This window comes from Poecilia reticulata, chromosome 1 (genome assembly GCF_904066995.2).
Source record: "Poecilia reticulata chromosome 1, P_reticulata-male-v2, whole genome shotgun sequence".
In the NCBI taxonomy this organism is placed as follows: Eukaryota; Metazoa; Chordata; class Actinopteri; order Cyprinodontiformes; family Poeciliidae; genus Poecilia; species Poecilia reticulata.
In genome coordinates, this window is record NC_088830.1 from 26,433,934 (window position 1) to 26,458,216 (window position 24,283).

At 35.9% G+C, this 24,283-nt stretch overlaps 2 protein-coding genes and 1 long non-coding RNA gene across 6 annotated transcripts; 1 reads left to right on the forward strand and 2 right to left on the reverse strand.

Moving 5' to 3' along the window:
• Positions 1–1,469: 1,469 nt before the first annotated feature.
• On the reverse strand, positions 1,470–10,198 carry LOC145552640 (galectin-related protein-like). Of its 2 annotated transcripts, none has more exons than XM_081610322.1 (6): positions 10,080–10,198; positions 8,379–8,423; positions 6,088–6,171; positions 4,291–4,379; positions 3,052–3,232; positions 1,470–2,181 (listed from the first exon to the last, which is right to left on the reverse strand). In XM_081610322.1, exons 2-6 carry the CDS (start codon positions 8,421–8,423, stop codon positions 2,038–2,040), a joined length of 543 nt encoding a protein of 180 aa, XP_081466448.1. In that variant the 5' UTR covers positions 10,080–10,198; the 3' UTR covers positions 1,470–2,037. The 2 variants fall into 2 exon arrangements, with proteins under 2 accessions (XP_081466448.1, XP_081466447.1); XM_081610321.1 differs by lacking the exon at positions 10,080–10,198 and adding an exon at positions 8,525–8,843.
• Positions 8,459–15,745, forward strand: LOC103469841 (uncharacterized). Its single transcript, XR_534415.3, has 6 exons — positions 8,459–8,595; positions 8,838–8,937; positions 10,205–10,277; positions 13,369–14,542; positions 14,854–14,993; positions 15,079–15,745. It is a non-coding gene; the product is annotated as an uncharacterized LOC103469841 (long non-coding RNA).
• On the reverse strand, positions 11,309–19,188 carry LOC103469829 (equilibrative nucleoside transporter 2-like). 3 transcript variants are annotated; one of them, XM_008417791.3, is made up of 13 exons: positions 19,059–19,180; positions 17,731–17,789; positions 17,568–17,649; positions 17,308–17,456; positions 17,057–17,196; positions 16,718–16,852; positions 15,836–15,933; positions 15,302–15,377; positions 15,106–15,203; positions 14,862–14,970; positions 14,470–14,555; positions 13,376–13,572; positions 11,309–11,943 (listed from the first exon to the last, which is right to left on the reverse strand). In XM_008417791.3, the coding sequence occupies exons 2-13, from the start codon at positions 17,766–17,768 to the stop codon at positions 11,832–11,834; spliced, it is 1,320 nt and encodes a 439-aa protein (XP_008416013.2). In that variant the 5' UTR covers positions 17,769–17,789; positions 19,059–19,180; the 3' UTR covers positions 11,309–11,831. The 3 variants fall into 3 exon arrangements, with proteins under 3 accessions (XP_008416013.2, XP_008416007.2, XP_081466441.1); XM_008417785.3 differs by having other exon boundaries at positions 11,310–11,943; positions 17,731–17,806; positions 19,059–19,188; XM_081610315.1 differs by having other exon boundaries at positions 11,310–11,943; positions 17,731–17,806; positions 19,070–19,178.
• Positions 19,189–24,283: the final 5,095 nt, after the last annotated feature.

Below are 24,283 nucleotides of genomic sequence, written 5' to 3' on the forward strand. Positions count from 1 at the left end.
ACCCTCTAAATTGCGCCTGTGTAAACAAACCCACACTCATGTGGAGCAAGTAATCCAAGTATGATCCCCCCCACACACACACACAGACACAGACAGACACAGACACAGACAGACACACAGTGTGCTGATGCAGGCAGGGCTGATGGAAGTGTAAAGCAGGTCGGCGAACTGTGACTGCGATGTATTATGGATGAGAGGAAGACAGGAGGTGATAACAGTGGAGCATCTCCATGAAACTGAAGAAGACGAGGCTGCAGGGCGTCTTCTTCACCCCAATCACAGACATTTTACATGACAATACTTCACAGACTGGGAACTTTATTTATCATTTGGTACTGCATGCTTTTGTTAACACTTGTATAATTAATTTTTTGGGGGGGAGGGTGTTGAAAAAGGCAAAACTACACATATACTAGAATTAAATTATTCAATAACTAGGGATGCTCCATATGCTTTTTTTTTGGAGGGACAGAACATAAAACAGCAATATTTTATTGTTTAATATATTGACAGAGCAGCAAAGCTCAAAAACACAAAAGCTTACTAAGATTTTATCTAGTTTATCTAGTTTCTATTCCGAATATCTTTGTACGCTTTAAATAATGTCAAATTTGTCAAATTTTATTTATATAGCTCTTTTAAAAACAGGTTTAAAAGTGCACCACAAAAACACAACAGAATAAGTTCATGAGAAGAGAAAGAAAGAAAAAATATAAAAATTATTATAGATTTTATTTATAATGACTCTGACTTGAGATTTCATAGGGTTAAAGTTGTGACGCCATCTCCTGAACATTAGTTCAAATACCAATTTAAAAATGCGACATCTGTCTACTGCCTCCTGCTGGCCAAACCGGTGTACTTCCAGTTGATCAGAGCTGGTGAACTTCCAGTTCATGTTAACGTTTCTGTTCCGCCAAGACGCCGCGTTTGGGTCATTGTAGATAGAAAAAAAGGAGCAAATCTCCACCAAAGAACTGCGAAATTTTGAGATCAATTTTGAAATTAATCAAGAGGTTTTGGCAAAAATGAGCATCTTGTTTTTTCTATCTACAACAGCCCAACATGCCGTCGATATTACGCACCAGTTCCTCTGTTGCACATTTCCTTTTGTGTGCTTTACATCGCAAAGACATGCAGTCTGCAAAACCCTGAAATTTTACATCAGGATGAAAATGTAAAAGACTCTGTTGTAAACTGCAGCACAGTGAAAAACAGAAAAGTAAAAAAATATATATGTATATTATTATTCAATTCAACATTTAATTTTCTGTTTTGTTCAGTTTGTTGCATGTTCAAAAAAGAGACCTAGCAGCTCAGAACACCATCAGAAGTTACTGAAGACCGATGAAGTAAATGTTGAAGCAGAAACACATTGTTTCAGTGTACATGCATTACATGGAAAGTTTAATTATTGTTTAAAAAATAAACAGAATATATTATAATAATACTTTATCCACTCAGAAACAGACATTTAATCATTTATTTATTTTACAAAACATAAAAAGGCATGACACACATTAAAATCTGTGCAAAGAATGACAATTTTCACCCGAATCTCCTATAATGCAACATCAAAACTAACTTTATAGTGCAATTGCATGAAATAAAACAAAGAGCTTACATTTTAAAAGTAAAGAAATCTAATTTGGTAGTGAATAATTGGATTGAGGTAGTAAACCCAACAGTGTCTTCAGTCAAGTTTCAGTTTAATTTGTAGTCAGAAAGTATGTCGTGTTCATGAACTATGATTGAATAAAACATAAAATAATAATGTTTGTAGCCAAAGTTGAACGTAAAATAATTTTAAAAAGCAATGAAACTGTAATTTTCAGAGAAAACATGAGCTAATTATTATTTTTTTCAAATAAAAATAGGATTGAAGTGAGTAGTGATGATAAATTTCAAAACTAAAAAACTATATCAACAAAGTATCTCAAAAGTAGAACAACTTTAAACACATACTATAAAAGCATTTTTGAATAAATAGAAACGTCTGTGATCTTCTGAAGTGTAAAAATCTAAAAGTCTTTTGTTTTAGGCAAGTTTTGTGATTTTTAAGCTGCCTTTGATCCACAGAGTGTCGACGTGGCTGAGCGGCAGAACTCTGTGCTGAAAGCTGCACAGCTGCTGTCCGTCCACAAACACCCGAAATCTGCCGTGTTCGCAGTGGATCTCAATCTGCAGGCAGAACAACAAGTTCAGGTCCAGCATCAACAATCCACTCAGAACAGTCTCAGATATCTTTTCTTGGTTTTTTGAGTCTGTGTGCTGCAGTTACCAAATAATCAGTCACTAACTCATTTCACAATTATTTCAATAAGTGATGCATCTGATTAATCGTTGAAACTCAGGAAAAACTGCCACCTGCTAATCTGATGATTTTAAATATCCAATCTACAGAAATAATTTGGACAAAAATTAGGATTATTTACACATTTATTAAAAGTAGGATTCTGTTTATCATGTTGTCTTTTTATTGCTACAATATTTGAACTGTGTGTTACAAAGTTTTTCTTTATTTAACTTTTACAAAATATGTTTTTGCAGATTTGTTGAAGCCGTCACCATGTTGTGACAGTTTAATATGAAACAGATAATCTGTGGAAAAATTGATTTCAGAGAAACTCTGCACCGGTTCCACTCAAAAACAACCAATCAGGGCCAGGAAGAGGGACTTGGTGCTGTCAATCACCCTCATGTGCATGCTGCTCAATGTGCATTCCAGAAAAACCATTTACCTGTCATCATCAGTGGCCAAGCTAACTAGCCTGAGCATTCATCACATGCTCCGTTGTGGTGAACCAGAGAGAAAGGAGGAGGGTGTGAGCAGCACATACATAAAGTTGATTGACAGCACTCCTAGCTCTGATTGGTTGTTTCTAGTTAGCACTAGGGGAAGGCATTGAAGATCAATCTTTTCACAGATTCTCATGTTACAACATGGTCACAGATTGAACAAATATGTAAAAAACCTTTTATGAAAGTTACAAAATGTCCGCCACAAGTACTGCAAAAGAAAGCGTCGGGTTTCTGCAGAGATTCTGGTACCTTGAAGGGCTGATCTTTGATAAAAGGGAAAAAAGGAACCGCTCTCTCCACTTCGCCCCAGGATCCCGACACGCAGGCTCTCCGCAGAACCTGCCGGTCTTTAAAGCGGACGCAGAGCTCCAGCGCCACATTAGGTGGCGGCTCCCTGGACCCGCGGCCGCAAGTCAGAGCGACGTAGAACCTGGAGAGAAGAAGAAGTACGGCGGCCATTAAGCAGATCGAATATCTAATCCCACTGACAATAATTCAGTAGATTTACGCCTGCAGAGGAGGTGAAGTGTTTTAATATGAACATTTGGTTTTAATTCAATCCTGCACTGTAAAACATTCAAGCTGTATTTAGTTGTTTCTACTGTCTTCTGCTCTTTAAGTCAAATAAATTTATCCAGTTTTAGATTTTGAACCTAAATGTGAGTTTGTGAAAGATAAACTTAAAGTTAAACTTTTTTATTAATTTGGTTAAACGTCCAAGAGTTGAATAAACGAGAGTTTTTAGGTTAGCACTTAAAAAAGACGGGAGTGGGAACTATTTCCCAGAATGCTTAGCGGCATGTTTCTGCATCCTGAGATGGAAGTGCGTTACATTGACCTGACTCTGGTGTTTTATTAAGGAAAATGTTTATTTTAAAGCCTGAGGATAAAGTCCTGATCACACTAAATGTTTCTGAGCCGAATTCATTGTGATGTTTAATAAAATTCATCATCAGATCAGAAATTTTGTTCATGCAATTTGAAAGAAGTAGTTATTTTAACTTGATATTGTGAGTAAAACAATAGAGAAATGTGGTTATTTAACCAGGTGAGGACAATTTTTTTCTTGCATTTTGTGAAATAATTATTTGGTTTAATTTGCAGCATGAAATTAAAACTTACAATTCAACATTAATGAACTTAAAAAACAATGTTTAGACAACTTGTCTCTTGTTGTTAAATCAACTTCATGAACTTTAATTTCCGAGTTAAAATCAAAACCATTTTCTTGTTTAGTAAAATTACATTTCATTTAACTTGGATTTTCATTTTCAAGTTAAACCAACTTCAAATGTTTTACAGTGTGACAAGAAAATTTGGTCTGTTTTAAACTTCCTTTTTATAGTAAAAGTACATAAAACTACCGATTCATGCAGAGGCTCTTTACACCTCTACTACCAATTAAACAAAAAGTTCTACACATTAAAAGCATCTAAAAGAAAACTAGTTACTAACAAACATACAAAGTTTAAACAACCAGATTTTTACCGGTCTGGACTCGGATCCACAAGCCCAACCACGATCACCTTCTTCCCTGGCTGCAGCCCGCCGGAGATTTGACCTCTGAAAGGAACTTCCTGGAAACACAAAACGTTTCCATGGCAACAGAGAGACAATTTACGATGCTTTAAAATGAAGTTTGCATCTCTTTGGACTGGGCGTGGGACTTCAAGGCATGAAATCAGCAATTATTTATCAATTATAAAGGGAAATTAAATTAACAATATAATAGTTTTAATAATTTTTTAAAATTATGTTTCAATGAAACGTGTTGGTGTGGATCAAATGTCTTTAAGAGAGATTTGAACTAGAAATTAAATTAATTAAATTCAGGCTGATTTTGTCAAAGAGACCAGCAGAAAAAAAAACCACATTTACAGATTTATCTTTAATTCATCTTAGCTTTTGATAAAACAGCAAATTGTTCACAATATCGTCAGAATCTCACATTAAAAAAAACTATCAGGTCTAGAAAGTCTTAGGTAAATAAAATGTTAGATGGCTCAAAAGGCAAGCTCTGCTATACGGATGGGTATTTATTTAGTGTATCATTTATAACAGTCACAATGAATTCCAACTGTTTAAAACTCCTCAAAACTTTCCGTATTGTTGGAGTTGCTGTTTTTACTGTCCTCCATCATTAAATAAATGTGAAATTGTGACTAAATGCCATTACTGTGTGGAGTTTAGTGATAAAAGTCACGCCTCTTTTGTGAATATGTTTTGGTGTCCTAAAGATAAATGGGAATGATTTTCAAAAGCAGTATTTGTATTTGTGGGTCTGTGATTGCTGAGCTCCTAAAAGAGAGAGAAACAGTTCTTATTTATCGTTACCAAAACAGTACCGAACAAATATTGTGATTAAACGTCCATATCACCTCTAACATGCACTGTAATGTACTAAGTTGATAACCAACACACTGTATTAGTCATCAACCATTAATAATCGGTTTAAAAGAAGCTGAGGTTTTCACATTTTGTCGACCAGGTGATATTTAAGTGTGTTAAAACAATGCCAAGAAGGAAAAGTATCAACAATAAGCTCAGAGAAACAATCATTATAAACACAAAATCTTACCTAGCATTTTTTTTTCACATTTCTAATACAAATATCTTGAAATAAGACAAAACAAACTTACAAGTAAATTTACAGTAGGATACATAGCCTTGTTTTAAGTAAATAATTCCTTATTATTGATAGAAATGTACTTGTTTCATTGGCAGATTATTTCACTTATAAAAGGACATTTTTCCTTGTTATAAGTTAATTTATCTGCCACTGGAACAAGCACTTTTTTGTCAATGATAAGAAATTATTTACTTAAAACAAGGCTCTATAGCTTGCTTAAAAATATATTTTTAAATTAGTTTGTCATATTTCAAGTGTACTAATAAATTTACACTAGAAATTAGACCAAAATTGATTGGCAAGATTTTGTGTTTTTGCAGTGTAGTATTTTTTCTATCAATATGAACTTAAAACAAACTTGTATTTCTTGCTGAAAGAATATTTGTAAGTTAGATTTGTCTTATTTCAAGTGTACTGAGCTATTTGTGCTAGAAACTTAACCAAAAATACTTGGGACGATTATGTGTTTTTGCAGTGCAAACTGATGTAGGCTATTATGAAAGGAAAAAAAATCTATGATGAAATATTCTTTCAGAACATAACTCTTTATGAAGAAGTTACTTTTTAGAGATTATTTGTCTCCTGGTTTTACATGTGTTGCATTCATTATTATTATTATTATTATTATTATTATTATTATTATTATTATTATTTACCAGTTTTCTTTCAGCTTCTCCATCCGGACATCGAGATGCCAATTTGTTCTGATCCGTCTCGGGTCTCTGTGGTAAACTCCATTTCTGAAAGAAAATTTAAAAATGCATCATAACTTTTCTGGGCTTCTTTGTATTTAATTACACATATGTGTGGCGAAAACATTTTAATCTGCTTTTGCGTATCGGGTACTAAGTTCACAAAGTGACGTAACAAGCCCGGTCCTGTGACTGCCATGTGCCGAACTGCAGAGAAGCAGGAAGTTTGATTACATTGGCATAGCATTCAAAATAAAAGCTATTAGCGTCAACTTTGTTAGAGATTTATTTTAAAGTGAAAAGGATGGATGCTTTTATTTAGAATCTAATCTACATTTTCAGCTTTGGTAACAAGAGGAAAGACATTTAAAAATATTTTATAATGTATTTAAAGATCTTCAGTCTTCACTGTAGATTTTGTCTGTTACATCTGAGGAAAAATGTAAAACAGCAAAACAAAACACTGGGAATATGAACAGAGTTGGGTAAGAACAAGTTACATTTACTTGAGTAGCATTATAGAACAAAAAATACTTGTAGGAGTATTTTTACTTTTATTTGAGTAATTTTATTATGAAGTATCGTAGGGATGCACCAATATGAAAAATTGGGCCGATATTGATATCCAATTTTAGTACAGCTGTTATGGACAATAACCAATATTTACCAATACCATGTATGTAATTATCTACCGTTTCAACACCTTTGGAAACAGAAACAAATATTGTTAATATCGGCCCGGTTTCATCTACCAAACCGATCCCAATATGTTAAAAAAATAATCTGCTGATACCGATTTTAGCGTCGATATATCGTGCACCACTAATCTCTACTCTTACTTTAGTAAAACTTCTGGATTTTCTACTGAGTGCAAAACAAACATGTTTTAGCCAAACATTCACCAGACACAAACCTGAAGTTTTTGTTAGTTTCATAAGTATTTTTATTGAAAGAAATTAATTTGGAAAAAAAAAATACTTTGCCTGATTTTTGTTTTTGTTTTATAATGACGTTTTTTATACGAATTATTGTAATTTTGATCTATAAAATAACAAAATTTCCACATAACTTTATATTTTTTAAACATTAAATGACTGGTAATTTGATTAATTAGACAGAACTTGAGTAGACTTTTTATAAAATTCTTTTCTTACTCTTACTTGCTTATTCCTACTTTTAACTTGAGTAAAACTATGTTAAAGTAGTGCTACTCTTACTTGAGTAATATTTCCGGATACTTTACCCTCCTCTGGTATGTTAGAACCAGCCGACGGTATTAAAATAATTAGGTTTGCACAGAGCTGTTTAGAGGACATACATGGTGTAGTGGCAGGTAAAGCGATTCTCAGGCAGTTGCAGGAGCATCCAACAGTCAGCTTCCTCATTTCACAGCATTACGAGCCTTGAAGGAGTTTGATCGCGGTCGCATTTTGTGTTTGCGTGAAAGTGGTGGAATTTTCTCGACTGAATGATGAAGTTATGATCCGATCACTTTGTTGTTGTGACCAACCGTCAGGTGCTTCAGCGACTCCCTGCTACAGTACATTCACCGTGCAAACAGCTGGTGTCCTCCGATGCCTGTTCTCTTTGGGAATAATACAACTTGTGTAAAAAAAATGGCATTAAAAATCCTTCTAGGTGTTTTTTGTTTGTTTTTGTTTGTATTGGTTTAATCAGTGAGTGTTTTTAATATTCACTGACAAGGAAATCTCATTAATGTCAACAATTTGGAGAATCCAGGACTCTTTTATCGACAATGTCATGAAATTAATTTGACCGCTTTCAAATCTTGTGAGACACAATTGCCTTTAACTAGACCGCTATTTTTTTCTCCAATATATTTACTGAGTTTATGAAAATATGAAACGGAAACTTTACATTCAAATAAATAGAGGGTATAAAATTCAGCTACAAAATAATAATAATAATAATATAAATATACAGATAAATAAATAATAGATCATTATTTTTAATGTTAGTGGTTTAAAATGCGCTTTTCTAACCTGCAAAGTTAAAACGAAGCTTTTATTTTGATAGTTTTCAAAAGGATCTTTTGCATATTCTTGAGGACTTGATGCTATAGGAACAAAAACAGGTTCACATCGCTTTAGAAAACTCAAACTAAGTTAAAAGTTCAAACATTACCTGCCACCAGAGAACTCCAGCTGCATTCACAAAACTGAAGAATGTGTTTTAGAGACTTTTTTTTTTTAAAGTTCTGGTTAATTGTTAACTTGTCAGGTGTGCAAACTTACCTTCCTGCCCTGCGCTGTCACCCTGTGTGATTCAGCCATTTTCATCTGCAGGAAGCAAACAGCAGAGCAATAAGCTGCAGCTCCAGTTTGACTGGCTGTGACGTCGCTTAGGTCTGAATCAACACTGACGGAAAGCTTGAACCTGCCTGATTTGACCCTCCAGCTCACACAGCGCAGCTCTGGCGATCAGCTGCCCCCACATGCCTTTCTCTGCCAGGTCAGTAAGAAATGCGCTCATTGTCAGGCGCTAACTCCTCCTCGGGCTCCCGCAAAAGAAGTTTCACAACTTCATTTGTTTCTCAGATTCATAAAAAAAAAAGAGGCTAGATGATCCACAGGCAGCGGATAAAAACAAAACTCAAACCTTTGATTAAAAGTATAATCAAGGGCATGAATCTTCTGCCCATTTTGAGCTCTTAAAGATGAGGTTCTAGTGTTTTTTCTTTTTTCCTGATATAGTTACAGCTGGGAGGAAGGACCTGCGATTACGCTCCTTTGTGCACCAACGATGCAGCAGTCTGACACTAATTCTTGGGATAAGAATCAATGTAACGTCTATGTGAGTCTTCATTTGTTTATTAACTTTTGTAAAGGTAAAACTAGACACAAACACATTTTTTCTCATTGTCTGAAGTTAAATTCGACCAAAATTTTCTTGTTTTGGCTTAGTTAGAATTATCAGTTATTGGTGAGAAATTTGTGGGAAAAGATTTGACTCATTCTGACCAAATGTACATTTTTGAATTTGAGAAAAGTAGCAAAAAAAAAAAGAAAAAAGTCTCTAGAAAATATTCTCGATAAGCTTCTGGCATTTAGCAAGTAGAAATAATTTAGGTAATTCTAAACTAAAACAAGAAAAGTTTGGACATTTTCAAATTCAAACGGTGAGAAATGCAAATATCTGGTTTCATGAAGACCAAAACAAATAAAAAATAAGAACATGTAAGTTTCACTTTTGCAAAAAAAAAAAAAACAACAAAAAAGTTGTGTTTAAAACAACACAACTTTTGGATTTACAGATGAAAACATTTCAGCTGCTGCTTAAGAAACAGCAAAAACACTAAGTAGACCAGCAAATGAAAGACTTTAATACTGAAAAAGTAAAAACGATTGCCATCTTTTATGGTCGTATAAAAGTAAGTGGTTAAATTCATTCAAGTTATGTATGATATATATATATTTTTCTTATTATTCTAAATTTGGAGAGCTTTAAATATAACCACTTACTTGCTATTAAACATTTTCTTGAGGATCTTACCCCTCATCCTCACGGCTGGAGCATCTTGTGAAAACTCAAATTGTCTATTTACAAGTATTTACTCTGCTGTACGGCAAGAACTAAAACTGCTTTAAACATGAAGATTTCTGTTCCTAAAGCAGCAAACTCATCTACAGACTATAATTAATTAATCTACAGTTACTCTTCAGTCAGGTTTTAAGATTTATCTAGTCAAAAACTGCAAGCAATAAATCATTTTCTCAGTACTTGATACTGAACTAAATTCACCTTAAAACTTTACTAAACTTTCAGAGGGGTTTGAGGAAACAGTACAACTGGATCTGCACACTAAACTCAGCAATCTGCTGTCATTTCAATGGAAAGTAAATAATATATGTAGCAATCATGTCAGCAGGAATATTAAGAAATCTGATAAGAATTTGTTTAAAAACAAGCGGGATTTACGTCCCAGAATTACTCACCAACTGTGCAGCTGGGCGGGAAACGGAAGGAAATTCTCTCCTAATTGTGGTAGAAAGGCTTCACTTGGTGCGATTTAGTGAAAGTCAGAAGCGCTCTCTGAATTTTCTCTTTTTATTTTCCACAGAGTGGAAGAATGGGAGGAAGCCAGAGGTCTGCTGGCTGAAGGAAAGGGCCGAGCCTCTGGGAGAGGAAACACGGTCAGTGGAGGCAAAGTGCTGCTCAGATGCAACGGCGACAACTAAACGTGATCCTAGAACTGCGCTGCTCGTTTTGGCAACATGGTGGAGTTGCTCTGTTTAGTTAGTTGTTTCTGTCGCCTTACGCTTAGCGTGTTCGGACAATTGTTCTCTCTGGTTTTGGATGCTGTGCAAATGAAAGGATGTTTGGTCTTACTTTCTTTTTCTTCAACAACAAAGTCAGAAAAGTAATTAAGCAAAAACTGTGGTAAAAAATGTGCATATTTTAAATGCACATTTTGCATTTAAGATAAAAAAAAACCATCCTTTAATTATGTTCTACCCAAAATTCCTCTTTTAGCATTTTTAATTTCACCTTGTTCAATTTAAGTAAAAAAAAAATATATAAATATATATAAGCACCTTCCTTTCTATCCAATAATTAATCAGTTAATCAAAAAAACAAACTAATTTTAGAAGTAGGTTTTTAGCTGCAAATGCGTCCTTTGCAACAAATAATCAAGCTCACACTAATGTTCTTGAATTTTTGACAATAAAATGTGTATTTTCTAAGGGAATTAAATTATTTGTCTACCTCCATCTTTTAATCTAATTTTAATATTGTATAAAAAGGCTAAAGTACCAGTTTTATTTAATTTGTCAATTATTAAAATAATCTTTAGTTACAGCCTTACGTCTAAATAAAAAACAAGATGAAAACTACATGAATATGATGGACAAATTAAGAATTACAAGCGATGGCATCAACACAATTAATTATAAAGGGAACAGGATTCTAAAAGGGCAGAAAATCTCACCACTAGGTGGCGCCTTTACTCCACTCAGGCTCAAACCAACAAGACAATCAGCGCTCACCACAATTTAGCGCCATAACATGTTAATATTCAGCAACAAACGTGATTCTCTATCACGCTACCAATTTATGTTTATATTTTAATTGAGGAAGTACAAAAAAACCCCCACAAAGAACATTGTATATAAGATTAAAAATGACAAAAACTACTTCAGATCGTGTACAAACCAATTTAATCAGTTGCACAAAACATAGTCCATAAATATATATGACATATATAACATTACAAAAAACCCCATAGAAAACATAAATAAGTTCTTCGTAAAAAATAAATGTAGACGTTGAAACAATTCCCTTAACACAAAAATCCCTTTAAAACATCAATTCAGTGCATCAAAATATAAATATGTAGGAAAAAAAGTCTACAAATTAAAAAAGCCTGATTTAGACTGTTGTTCTTTGATAGAAAACAATTCTTTTTTTTATTAGCTGCGAATTACAGTCACACCATGTTACCAGCAGGGGGCGATTGTGAGTAGTAAGAAGTACTTTCATTTTAATTATTTGTATGGTAAATACAAAACTTTAAAGTAAGAAATGTTTAAAGTTAAACATTTATTTAAAAAATGGTATAAAAAGTGATAATTCAAGAACGTTACAGTCATATAAAAAGCAATATGTGCATATAAAGCAAACATGAGCAAAGAGGAAAACAAGTCCTGATCCAAGTGCTTTATGTCGGGTCTCTAAGTGGACTTTGTCTAAACCAGATTTCCCAGTAGGAATGAGAACGAGGCTCCCACAGCCAGACCCAGAACGAGGAAGAAGGTCATCAGAGAGCCGGCCGTCTCACAGTCTCTGCTCCTCACCAACCTGCAGGAAATAAACTATGAGAGCCACCAACCCCAATATGAAGCTGACTGAGCTTTAACCATCAGCTTGGTCGCTTTCAATGTTGATTATTTTCATGTTGTACAGCAGGTGGCGCTGGTCATCTGGAAAATTTGGTTCCAAACAAGCGAAACATCAAAATATTTGATGAATGATTCAACAGCTCTGTAGTTTAGATGGAAACGGAAATCTAGTTTTTGTTTTTGTGCTGAATGTTTGATCGATTACTGAAGACAGGGCCGGTTTTACAAGGATGTGGGGCCCGGGGCTGGAGGGGAGCCAGTTTTGGTGCCATATTTACTACAGAAAAATTATCTTCACTGCTGAAAATTACAAATACATTTATATTTAACGTATTAGTTGCAAGGAAAACCAGAAAACTTGCTAACTGGAAGATTAATACCTAAACACCAACTACAAAGTCTTAAAAAAAGGCAATAAAAAATAAAAATAAACTACATAAACAATGCTAAGCCCGCCAGGCTCATAATGCACTGCAGGAACCCAGAGTTATTTATTTATATTCTGTCAAATTGAATCACATCACTGCAAAAGCACAAAATCTTACCAAGTATTTTTGGTTTAGTTTCTAGTGCAAACAAATTATTACACTTGAAATAAGACAAAATTAACTTACAAATAATTTTTCAACAAGATGTATAAACTCGTTTTAAGTCAATAATTCATGAAAAAGTTCCAGTTTTATTGGCAGATTATTTAATTAAAAGCATGGGAGAAAATATCTTGGTATGTTTTCTATTTCACCAACTAGTGAAAAAGTAAACTAGCCTAAAACGTAGACCTTTTACATGATGGTCGTAAAGAGAGAGGTGGTTGGAGCTCTTTGAGTTTCCCATCATGTCCACCGTCATGTCTCATAAATATCTCTAAACCTCCGTATCCGTCCTTGTTGTAAGCAAGAGAAAAATCTGGAGAAAAGTTTGGTCACATCCGTAGGAAGTGTGTTTTGAAAAGTGTCTGATTTTCCAACCTTACCTTTCCAAGATCTTCCCAGCTACATTTAGATATTTATATCATACATTTAATATAATTTTTGCTTAAATCTAAACTTCAAAATAACAAACTTATGCCACAGATATCATTTGAAACGCTTTATTCAATTTACTGCAGTAGAAATTGTTGCATCTGTATTATTTTTACTCACGGTTATGATAAGAGAATCTCATAGCAGCCGGTGGTTTGTAGTTAGTTTGAGAGTTTGTTGGATAAAGGAAGCTGATTTAAGTTTCATCTAACAGAACAGAGATTGGAGCTACGCAGCATTCTGTTTAAAACATCAAGATTACTTAAATGTTTAGAAAGCCATCCATAAAAATGAAGTGAGGTTTTAGTTTTTACAGCCATCAGAAGACTGAGAGAGTCTAATGTTTCCTGGTTCTGGTTTAGTACTCACTGTGGAGCGTAGGCCATGCAGAGGGTCGCCAGGTAGCCGTTGGAGAAGGAGAACAGAGCCATGATGACAACAAAGGCGCTGTCGTGTCTGAAGAGGACGGTGAGCTTCGAGTTGGGAATGTTGCACATCATGAGCAGAGGGATGAAGACGAGACGGGACAGAACGGCGACGGGAAACAGACGGCTCTGTTTGGACGGCTGCACAAACATCAGCAGAGGCGGTCAGAAATCAGGTCCAAACTTTAAAGCTCATTGACCTTGAACAGGTTAGGATGCGTCTGTGCTAACCTACACAAAACATGCTTACCACATTTTTTGAATAAAATTGTTCTTAGATAAGGTTTTAGTCTGATCAGTTCTGAATATTTGAGCACTTTTCAGAATGAGCTAAATCCAAATATGCTGCTCCCGGTCACGCCCCCAACTCAACGTTTACACTTGCACATGAAAATGGCTGCAAACTGATGCACAATTTTACAACCGTACATCTTTGAAAAGCAGAAGTAGAGCCTCCTGCACAAACAACAAGAATGCAGCATGTAGTTGCTGGATGGTAAGTCAACAACTAAACAATTGTCTTTTTCAGCAGAAAAATGTCTACAGTAGTAAAACCAAAGCAGTAAAACCAGCTGGAACTCTGCTTTGGTTGCTAGGTAACAGGGCTGCACTTCCCTGGGGTTGCTAGGTAACGGGCAGTGCATGCTGATTTGTGACGTTACATTCCAAAGGTTTTTGAAACTGCTCTTTTTCCAGACACCAAAAAACATCAACTTATTGCCAAAAAACAGGCTGGGTGTTTTTTTGTTTTTTTTTAAGTATATAAAAATGTGCAAAATGTAAAATTTTCCCTTTAGCTTATGCAAAAAAGTACTTTTTAAATTCAAAATACAAGTTGTGGCTAAACTTCTCGTCTTGCTTTTTAATTTTATGATTTTAACTGGAAAGATGGATAATTTAAATTCATTTAATCAGAAATTTCACAAAAATCTTCTTTAAAAAGCTCAGTACAATGAAGAAAATCCAGTTATCCTTTAAGTTGTTGAAGGTTTGACTTTAGAAGCGAGGAATGTTCTGGTAGCGTGTCTGCAGACTCACCCACTGAAAGAGAGACGGGGCGCTGCGGCCGGCCAAATCCATGATGTTAAAAACAAGAATGCAGCAGACACAGGTAAACACTTTGTCTGAAAGACACAGAAAACAGACCAGGATAAGTACAAATCAGCATTAAAACATAACATTTGTTTTCATTGCTTAAAAATAGTAATTTAATTACATATTAAAACTACACAAATAGAAAATGCATTATTCTACTTTATATCATAAAAAATAAAAACATTAAATAATAACTATTGGCTCCATTATCAGGCAAATGAACGACAAATGTGATTTTCTTTTTCTCTCTGAAATGTCTATTTTTATTTACAGGGTTTAAAAATAAATGGATGAGACATAAAATAATGCGTTTTGCTGCCTTGTCAGAGTCTCACCCCAGTCAGCGTTCTTCGTGTAAACCGTCTTCACTCGGACTGTGATGACCGGAAACACCGACAGCGTGACGGCGAACACCAACGTCACACACAGAGCCATCGGCCAGATCTGTCAGACAACAACAACAGACTGTAAGATGAGAAAGAAAAGCAGGTTTGTCTCATCTTTAGCTGGATCCGACTTTATTTTTACGTCTTTAACCGTCTCTCATCACAGAGAAAACAACTGTGAGGATTAATTTACCTTCTTAAAGACGGCAAAGACAGAAGAGCGTTCGTCACTCTCCTCTGGGACTCCTCTCGCCTCCAGGTCTTTTACGTTCCCATTTAAGGATATTTTGTCTTCAAAAATAAGAGAAAAAAAAAGTCAAAGATTACCGAAATCCTTAATTACATTAAATCAGCTGATGTAACTTTAAGTTATGGTACATAAAACCAACCTGTGTTGCTGAGGAGCTTATTGGATGTGTCCAGTTTGACAGCCTGATTTCTGTTCAGATAATAATGAGCAAATTCCTGCAGGACAAACCAACAACATCAGGAGGCTGAACAGATGGAAAAATACACCATTTCACACATAAACAGCTCTGGAGTATCATTGAAAACCTCCTTGTTATTCCACCAAATCTTGATCTCTGAACTCTTCCTGAGTTAAAACATTAGTATTGTTGATTTTAAATGCACATTAACTTGTTTTCTTTTCATTTGAGATCTGAAAGCACTGCATGTTTTTTGTTATTTTGATCATTTCTCATTTTCTGCAAATAAATACAAAATGTTTGCTTATAATTTCAGAGGCATGTTGTCAGAAGTTCATAGAATAGAAGAACAAAGTTCATTTCACTCAAACATAAACGTATAAAGAATAAAATCAGAAAAACTGATCTCTGGTCTCTTATTATTTTATGTTTTCTATAACTACCAGGCTTCCTGATTAAGTAATATTTATTTAGATCTGGAGACTCTCAGCTCACCAGGTGAGGCAGCAGCAGGTAGCAGAGTAAAGCCCCTAATGTGGCCAAACATGGAGTGACAAAGTATCCCAACGCAGCTGACCGTGGGTCACTTTTACCTGCAGAGAAACAGATTTTTAAGTTTACTGTAGGACCAGTCTCTTCTCTTATTTACTCAAAACAATCATCTACATCTTGCTAAAAAGTTACTTGTAAGTTAGTTTTGTTTTATTTCAAGTGCACCAAGATATTTGCACTAGAAACTAGACAAAATTGTTTTGTAAGGTTTTGTGTTTTTGCAGTTTAACACCTCTGTCTGTCTGATTAATCTGGAAATAGCAAAATGATCCATGATGAGCTTGATAAACAGTTGTGGACTCTTATAACACCGATAAATATAACTAGACATGCATGAAGAAATCAGACAACTTTCACTTGAGAGGCGATTACTTGTTCAGGAGCCTAATGCAGAGAACCAATCTTGCTCTGGGAAATAGTAGTTGCTACGCTTGTTTTATCTACTGTACTTTCCTTTTCTTCTTAAGTATCGACAAAGGGATTTAGTGAGTGGACGCTATGTAAAATTTCTTTGAAAATCAATAAAGATACAACTGAAAAAACAGTCTGATTTAGATAATATAAAGGGGTATTATAGCCAATATTATAGAAGAACAGAAACTGTTTATTGTAACTGGTGGTGCAGAGGTTAAGCACAACCCACATATGGAGGCCTTAGTCCTCGACACGGCCGTCGCAGGTTCGATTCCCAACCTGCCAACCTTTGCTGCATGTCTTCCCCTCCTCTCATTACCCACTTTTCTGTCAATTCACTATCAAATAAAGGCCACTGGAGCCAATAAAACCTTAACAAATAAATAATACAGGTGTTTGTAAGGTTCTTACTCATGATGGAGCACAGCATGGCGACGCCAGCGAAGATCCCAGCCAGTCCCTGACCGCTCATGAACACAGTGCTGTAACGAGGAGGAAACAGGCCGACCATCCCGAAGAGGCTGCCCTGCAGCACCGCACTGAACACTGCACACACACATCAACACACAAAGGTTAAAACAATCAGATCGAGCGTCACGAAACGACAGCAGCATCAAAGCGCTCCTTAAAATATTCCACATCCAAGCAGGTATTTTATGTCGCCCGTTTCGACAATCCAACGTTTCCTCGAGAATAAAATCGAAAGGTTCTGCATTCTGAAACCAGAGGATTTAACGTTGAGGAACGTACCGTTGAAGAACCAAATGGTTGCCATGGTGACCGAAAAGAAGTTGTCGGGCTGCATGTCGACCTGGACCAGGCCGGCAGTGAGGGCGAAGAGGAGGAAGATGACGACCAGGCTGAAGGCCACGCGGAGACGCTCCTTCACCCTGCAGGGGCCAGAGGAAGAGTTTCATGAAATAATGCCAGATCACTAAAACACCAAGAGAAAAACGAGACGAATGAGAAACGATGCAAATTTCAGCTGCAGCTGCCCTCACCACTGATAGAGCAACGAGTTGAGCAGAGTGAAGAGGAGCAGAGGAAGCTGGGAGAGCAAAACCATCCAGCTGTCGTAGTTGTACTTTCTCTGCACCGGGCTTGATGTACCGTTGGAGGAGACGCTCTCATTCAGCCGCATGTTGAAGTACTTGAAGACAGAAAAACAAAAAAGAATCGTTTAAATGCTTCATGTCAAAATGCATTTACAAAGACAGCAGAAAATTAAAGGATTTTTATATATCCATATGTAAACAAAAACCTGTGAGGCGGTGATGAAGAAGTTCCAGGGCAGCAGACTTTCCAGACCGAGAATGAAGATGATGATGGCAACAATCTGACCACTGAGTATATATAAAAAAAAAAACATAAGTGTTTTACTCAAAGTTTATTAATCTACAAAAGCAACAAGAGGCCAAACTCACCGATCAGAAGGTGAACTCTGCTTCTTTTCATTCCACATTTTGCTACTTCTGTCGCTCCTCTGCAAACAGGCAAATCCTAAGTAAGATATTAAAGTGTATTTAGAGAACAGTAGCTCATTATAGGTCTTCCACTCATAAAAAACAAGCATAATTTTGCAATTTGACAGTATGTTGCCCCAAAATCAACTATATTTAATTTACAATATGTTACAAATCAATAAAGGGAAGTACATCAGCTAATTTTGCACCTGATCGGTTTGATCGGTTCTTATATTGGTGACAACTTTAAATTGAATTTTTCTTTCCTCTGTTCATTAAAGGAATCAAAACCAAAACTTCTCATTTTTCTTGAATCCATGTGTTTTCAGGACAAATCTAGTGTTTATTCTAAGGACCAAAGGTTATAAGGAAATGAAAGCGTCCGTTAATGTTTTCATTTTTTGTTGAAGTAAAAACTTCTCCAATCAACCTGCAGCATTTTTTCCCTTCCTTAGTAGTAAAAGTTTGAAATATTTAATATCTGAAAACTAAAAAGCGGCACACTAACTCGATTTACAAAAGAGAATGCAGTGGTCATGCAAATGTTTTATGCCTTCTAGGTAACATAAAAAAAGGCATTTCTTCATGATAATTCGTCATAAAACCTTGATTCAGTAATATTTTAACTGTATCTTACATAAATTAATTCTGTATAGCTGAAATGGGTTTGATTATTGTAAAATGCATTGATGTGTTTATTGAAAATCTGGCGGCAATGACGAACACCATGTAATTATTCCGGTTTTCTACCACGGTTTCCAGTCAGAGCTAAATAAAGTCCATCGATTGCAGGAGGATCATTTGTTTTTATGAATTCACATTGTCACTACAAAATATAATATGGCGCTAAATTTCAGTTACATTTTGCCACCTTAAGGAAGTACTGACTCATCTCCACATGGTGCTGAATGTCTATATTCTAAGTGACAGATATTTACTTTCTATCAGAAAGAAGTAAAAACTCCCTGTCTGAAATAAAGTACGTTTTCTGATAACCAGACAAGTGTATTTTCTTTTAATAGCAAAGTAAATAATTAATAAATGTAGTCTTAAAGCATAATCCAAGTATATCTGAATTAGACTCTAAGCCTCTTTAGACATGCAAATACTTTTTTATTGTAATTAAACTGAGTATTTTACTTTTAGTCAACATTTTTACTTAACTTTATGAACATTTATGCTTCAATTGTGGCGCTAAAAAGAGTCCACCTTTTGGGAGACCATTTCTAATACCTGAAAAAAAATCATTTTAGCAGACAACAGCACAGATAAATACAGAGAAATCTCACCTGAGGATGACCTTTCCGACGTCTAGGATAACTAACCCTGGATGACTGAACCGCGGGGAGGCTTGTCAGATCTAGCAGTTTCCCACATTTTTAGGTGGCGGGTTTTATTTTAAAAATTAAAAAAAAAAAAAAAAAAAAAACCCGCCACGGAGCGGCGGGTCAGTTTGCAGCAGCGACGTCATTCTCCAGATTTCTTCTTCTTCCTCTTTTGATTTTTATTGGCGGCTGGCATCCAACTTGAGGTGCATTTACCGCCACCTACCAGACTGGAGTGTGGTCATCAGAGATCTCAGAGGGAATTTAACACACCTCAATGATGTGTACGATGTGCAAATTCACATCTTAACACGCTCGTTAAATACATGTATGAATGCATGAGCATGCACTGGCATACACACACATACTTACACATATTCTAAATACGATGAATTAACCCAGTGTTATTTAAGAACCTAAATAAGAGATTTCTAACATAATTTGATTTATTACCTAAAAGATTGATCGTAGACAGTCCTATATTCTTTCTGCTTAGTAATGACTTTAAAAGCTGACGTTCCTCTGAGTATTTATCACGTTCTAACAAGACATGCTCCACTGTTTCCACCTGGCTGCAATAATTACAAGCCCCAGTCTCATGCTTTCCTATTTTAAAGAGAGAACTATTAAGCCCAGAATGCCCAATTCTAAGTCGAGTCATAATTACTTCTTCTCTCCGCCTTCCACTCAAACAATTACTACCTCCCACACTCTTTTGAATTGCATATAATTGTCTCCCGTTATCATGGTTATCCCATTGATCCTGCCAAATCGTAATCATTTCTTTTTGAATAATTGATTTACCCTCACTTTTACTCTAAGGAATATTCAAATGAACAATTTCTGATTTCAAGGCCTGCTTAGCTAGAATATCTACTTCCTCATTTCCTTCTATACCTGCATGTGCAGGAATCCAGACAAATTGAACCAAGCATTTATTGTTATGTAGATGAACTAATTATTGGAATATTCTTAATATTAAATCTAATCTGCAAGATTTGCCAGATTTTATACTTAATAATGCTGCTTGACTACCTGATGCTATAATAAATGTACTTACTTCCCTAATATCATTATCAAACAACCATTCTAAGACTAATATAATCGCTGATAATTCAACTGTAAAAACAGCTAAATGATGAGATGTTCTCCTCTTAATCAAGACTTTATGGTGTGGGATATTAACTGCTGCCCAGTTCTACCACTATTTGGATATTTAGATCCATCTGTATATATAACTATGTTGTCTTTATATCTTTCAAAATATCTATCGACTACAACCCATTCTGGAGTCTTTCCCTTTTTAAGAATTTCCCTCAATTGAAGATCAACTTCTGGAGAAATAAATAACCATGGTGGATTTTCAGAATGAGGAACTGTAACACTATACTGGAGCATAGTTAAACCAAGATGTTTTGCCTTTATGTCCCCAATCCATCCAAAACTATCACAATTTAATTTATGATGTTCCCAACAGTCCTTCAGCACCATCTTAGCTGGATGATCATATTTATGTCCTTGTAGGTTCACCCAGTACATATACGTTAGTTTCAACCTTCTTAATCTTAAAGGAAACTCACCAGTTTCTACTTGTAGAGCAGCTAAAGATGATGTTCTGAAAGCTCCACAATAAATTCTCAATCCTTGTGTTTGCTCACTATCAAGTTTTCTCAAATGACCTTCAGCAGCTTCCATAAATGCTATACACCCATAATCCAGAGAAGAACTGATAAACTCCCAACAGTGCACTTCTTGAAGCTCCCCATTCCTGTCCACAGACACCTCAACAAATTATTCACTTTTTTACATTTATTTTGAACTGATTCTATCTGATGTTTCCAAGTTAAACTTTCATCAAAGATGACACCTAAAAACGTCAGTTTTCACTTGTTCAAGCTTTTGTTTATAAAGGTTCAACTTAACTTCCTTTTGCCTTCTATAAAAACAAATAACTTGAGTCTTTGCAATTGACATCCTAAATCCCCATTTATTAGCCCAACCTTCCACTTTCAAAATGGCATCCTGCATCTTTTTCTGCAAATATACCAGATTATGTCCCCGCACCCATAGAGTACCATCATCTGCAAATAAAGATTTGCCTATACTACTATCTATCTCATCAAAAATGTCATTAATCATAATATTAAAAAGAATTGGGCTACACACACTGCCTTGTGGAGCACCATTCTCAACAGAATACCTAGTAGAGAAATTTGCCCCAACCGGAACTTCTATTTCTCTACCAAACAAAAAACCCAAAACCCAATTATAAATCTTACCTCCTATACCAAGTTTCCTTAATTTAATCAATAATCCTTCTTTCCATAACATATCATAAGCCTTTTCTATATCAAAGAACACATCTATCACTAACTCTTTATTCGCTTGAGCTTTTCTTATCTCTGACTCTAAACACAGAACTGCATCCGTCGTACTTCTCCCTTTACGAAAACCACTCTGAAAGGGACAGAATTTATTTTTACTCTCGATAAAATATGAAAGCCTATCTGTAACAATCCTCTCCATTATTTTCCCTAATTGAGATGTAAGAGCTATAGGTCTATAATTTGACGGGTCAGTTGCAGTTTTACCTGGTTTTAATATGGGAATTATAACTGACTGTTTCCATTCTGCAGGAATACTCCCAGTCATCCAAATCAAATTAAACCATTTTAAAATAACAGTAAGAGATGAATATTTAAAATGTTTGAGCATTGTATAACACACTCCATCCTTCCCTGCTTAGCATTAATAATGTTTTCTAACTCATACATAGTAAAAGGCATTTCTAAATCCTAATTTGAAACTACTCTCTTAGTAGTAACTTCTGGATTTTCATCCAATAAATTTTCTTTATTACTTTTCATATCCATCCATCCATTTTCTTGCACCCTTGTCCCTTGGTGGGGTTGGGAGGGGTGCTGGTGCCCATCTCCAGCTAACTGGCAACCTGGACAGGTTGCCAGTCTGTTGCAGGGCAACACAGAGACAAACAACCACACACACACACACACACACACACACACACACACACACACACACACACACACACACACACACACACACACACACCTAGGGGCAATTTGGAGAGGCCAATTAACCAGAGTACCCGGAGAAAACCCACGCATGCACAAGGAGAACATGCAAACTCCATGCAGAAAGACCCGGGCCGGGAATCGAACCCAGAACCTTCTTGCTGCAAGGCAACAGCTCTACCAACTGCGCCACTGTGCAGCCCTTACTTTTCATATCTTCAGATAAATTTTCTGAACTATGCACCTTAATTAATGTTTCTGCTAATAACTCTGCCTTTTCTTTACTAACAGCTATTTTTAATTCTAAAACCGGTGAGGAAAAACTCTTTTTATAACACCATTCATTTTCTTAATAACTCTCCATACCTCAGACAATTTGGTCTCTCTTCCAATAGAATTACAATACTGTCTCCAACATGTCTTCTTAGCTGCTCTAATAGTCTTCCTAACTATAGCTTGTGCTTTCTTATATTGAATTAATGCCTCAAAGGTATGGCATCTTCTTACCAATTTAAAAGCTTTATTTATTCCCCTTATAGCAATACTACATTGCTCTTCCACCTTGGAATAGATTTTTTATTCTCCAGATTTGTGCGTACGTGGTGCGTTTAAATGCTGGTGGAATCCTGGGTCATCTGAGTTTTGTTCGGATTTTATTGTCCTCTGACAGACAGGACAAACAACCATGCACACACTCACACCTAGGGCCAATTTAGACAGACCAATTAACCTGAGAGTTGTGTTTTCAGACTGTGGGAGGAAACCGGAGTACCTGGAGAAAACCCACGCATGCACAGGGAGAACATGCAAACTCCATGCAGAAAGACCGGGAATCGAACCCAGAACATTCTTGCTGCAAGGCAACAGCTCTACCAACTGCACCACTGTAATTTTTATATTTTTTTCCTCTTTCTCTTCTCATCAACTTATTCTGTTGTGTTTTTGTGGTGCACTTTTAAATCTGTTTTTAAAAGTGCTATATAAATAAATTTGACAAATTTGACATTATTTAAAGCGAACGAAGATATTTGGAATAGAAACTAGATGAAATCTTGGTAAGTTTTTGTGTTTTTGAGCTTTGTTGCTCTGTCAATATATTAAACAATGAAATATTGCTGTTTTATGTTCTGTCCCTCCAAAAAAAAAAAAGGATAGGGAGCGTCCCTGGTTATTGAATAATTTAATTCTAGTATATGTGTAGTTTTGCCTTTTTCAACAACCCCCCCCCAAAAAAAATTATACAAGTGTTAACAAAAGCATCCCACATGCTGAGAATTTAACATTTCTTAAATTCTGTAGCTTTCTGTGTACTTCTAAATGTGCTCCTTAGTTGAATCTTTTTGGGTCTGCTACTGTCTCTAGTGGGGTGGGGGTGGTAACGCAACTAACATAAATGTATCACTAAATCTGAATACCACAAAGTCCTTATTATTTATTATTAATTAAAGCTTTACTGGCACAGTAAAAGATATATTCTCTAATAAAACACAATACTTTTTAAAATTCTCTTAAGGATGTAGATGTGATTGTGGCAACACTAGGGTAGGAGTCTGGCACTCTGCTCCTCACAGCAGGGTAACCAGAAGTTGTCAACAACGCCACCTTGGGAATTGCACCCAAGGAAATACACTGCCAGTAGGCTCGAGGTTCGTGACCAGAGAGAACAAGACTTTTCCAAAAAAAAGGGATTACATTTATTGTTTCATGTTAAAAAAATAGACAATCACAACATAAGGAACACAATAGGAAGGGATTGTACAGTACTGAGGCCTACCAGCAGGGGGAGGGCAGTCCAAATGGGAACTGGTTCCTAAAATAAATGTATAAATCCAAAATAAATCACCCCAAACACTTGTGAACAGGCATTCAATCGTGAAGAAACCCCAACACCGGCCACTCGCACAACACACAGTTCCAGTACCGTCAGCTCTCAGCCAGAGCTGGATGACTTCACCCCAACCCAGAGGATCCTTTCCAGCCCACAGCAGGAGGATCAGCTTTCCATTACGTTCCGTTTCATGTGCAAACTGCACTGGGGAGGGTAAATTACAGCCACACCCCAGTACCAGGCAGGAGCTTCCAGTGGTTTTTGATGTTAGAGCTTTAAAACCTGCATGCTACCCAAGCAACCTTCCCAGCGACGTGTGACCAAAT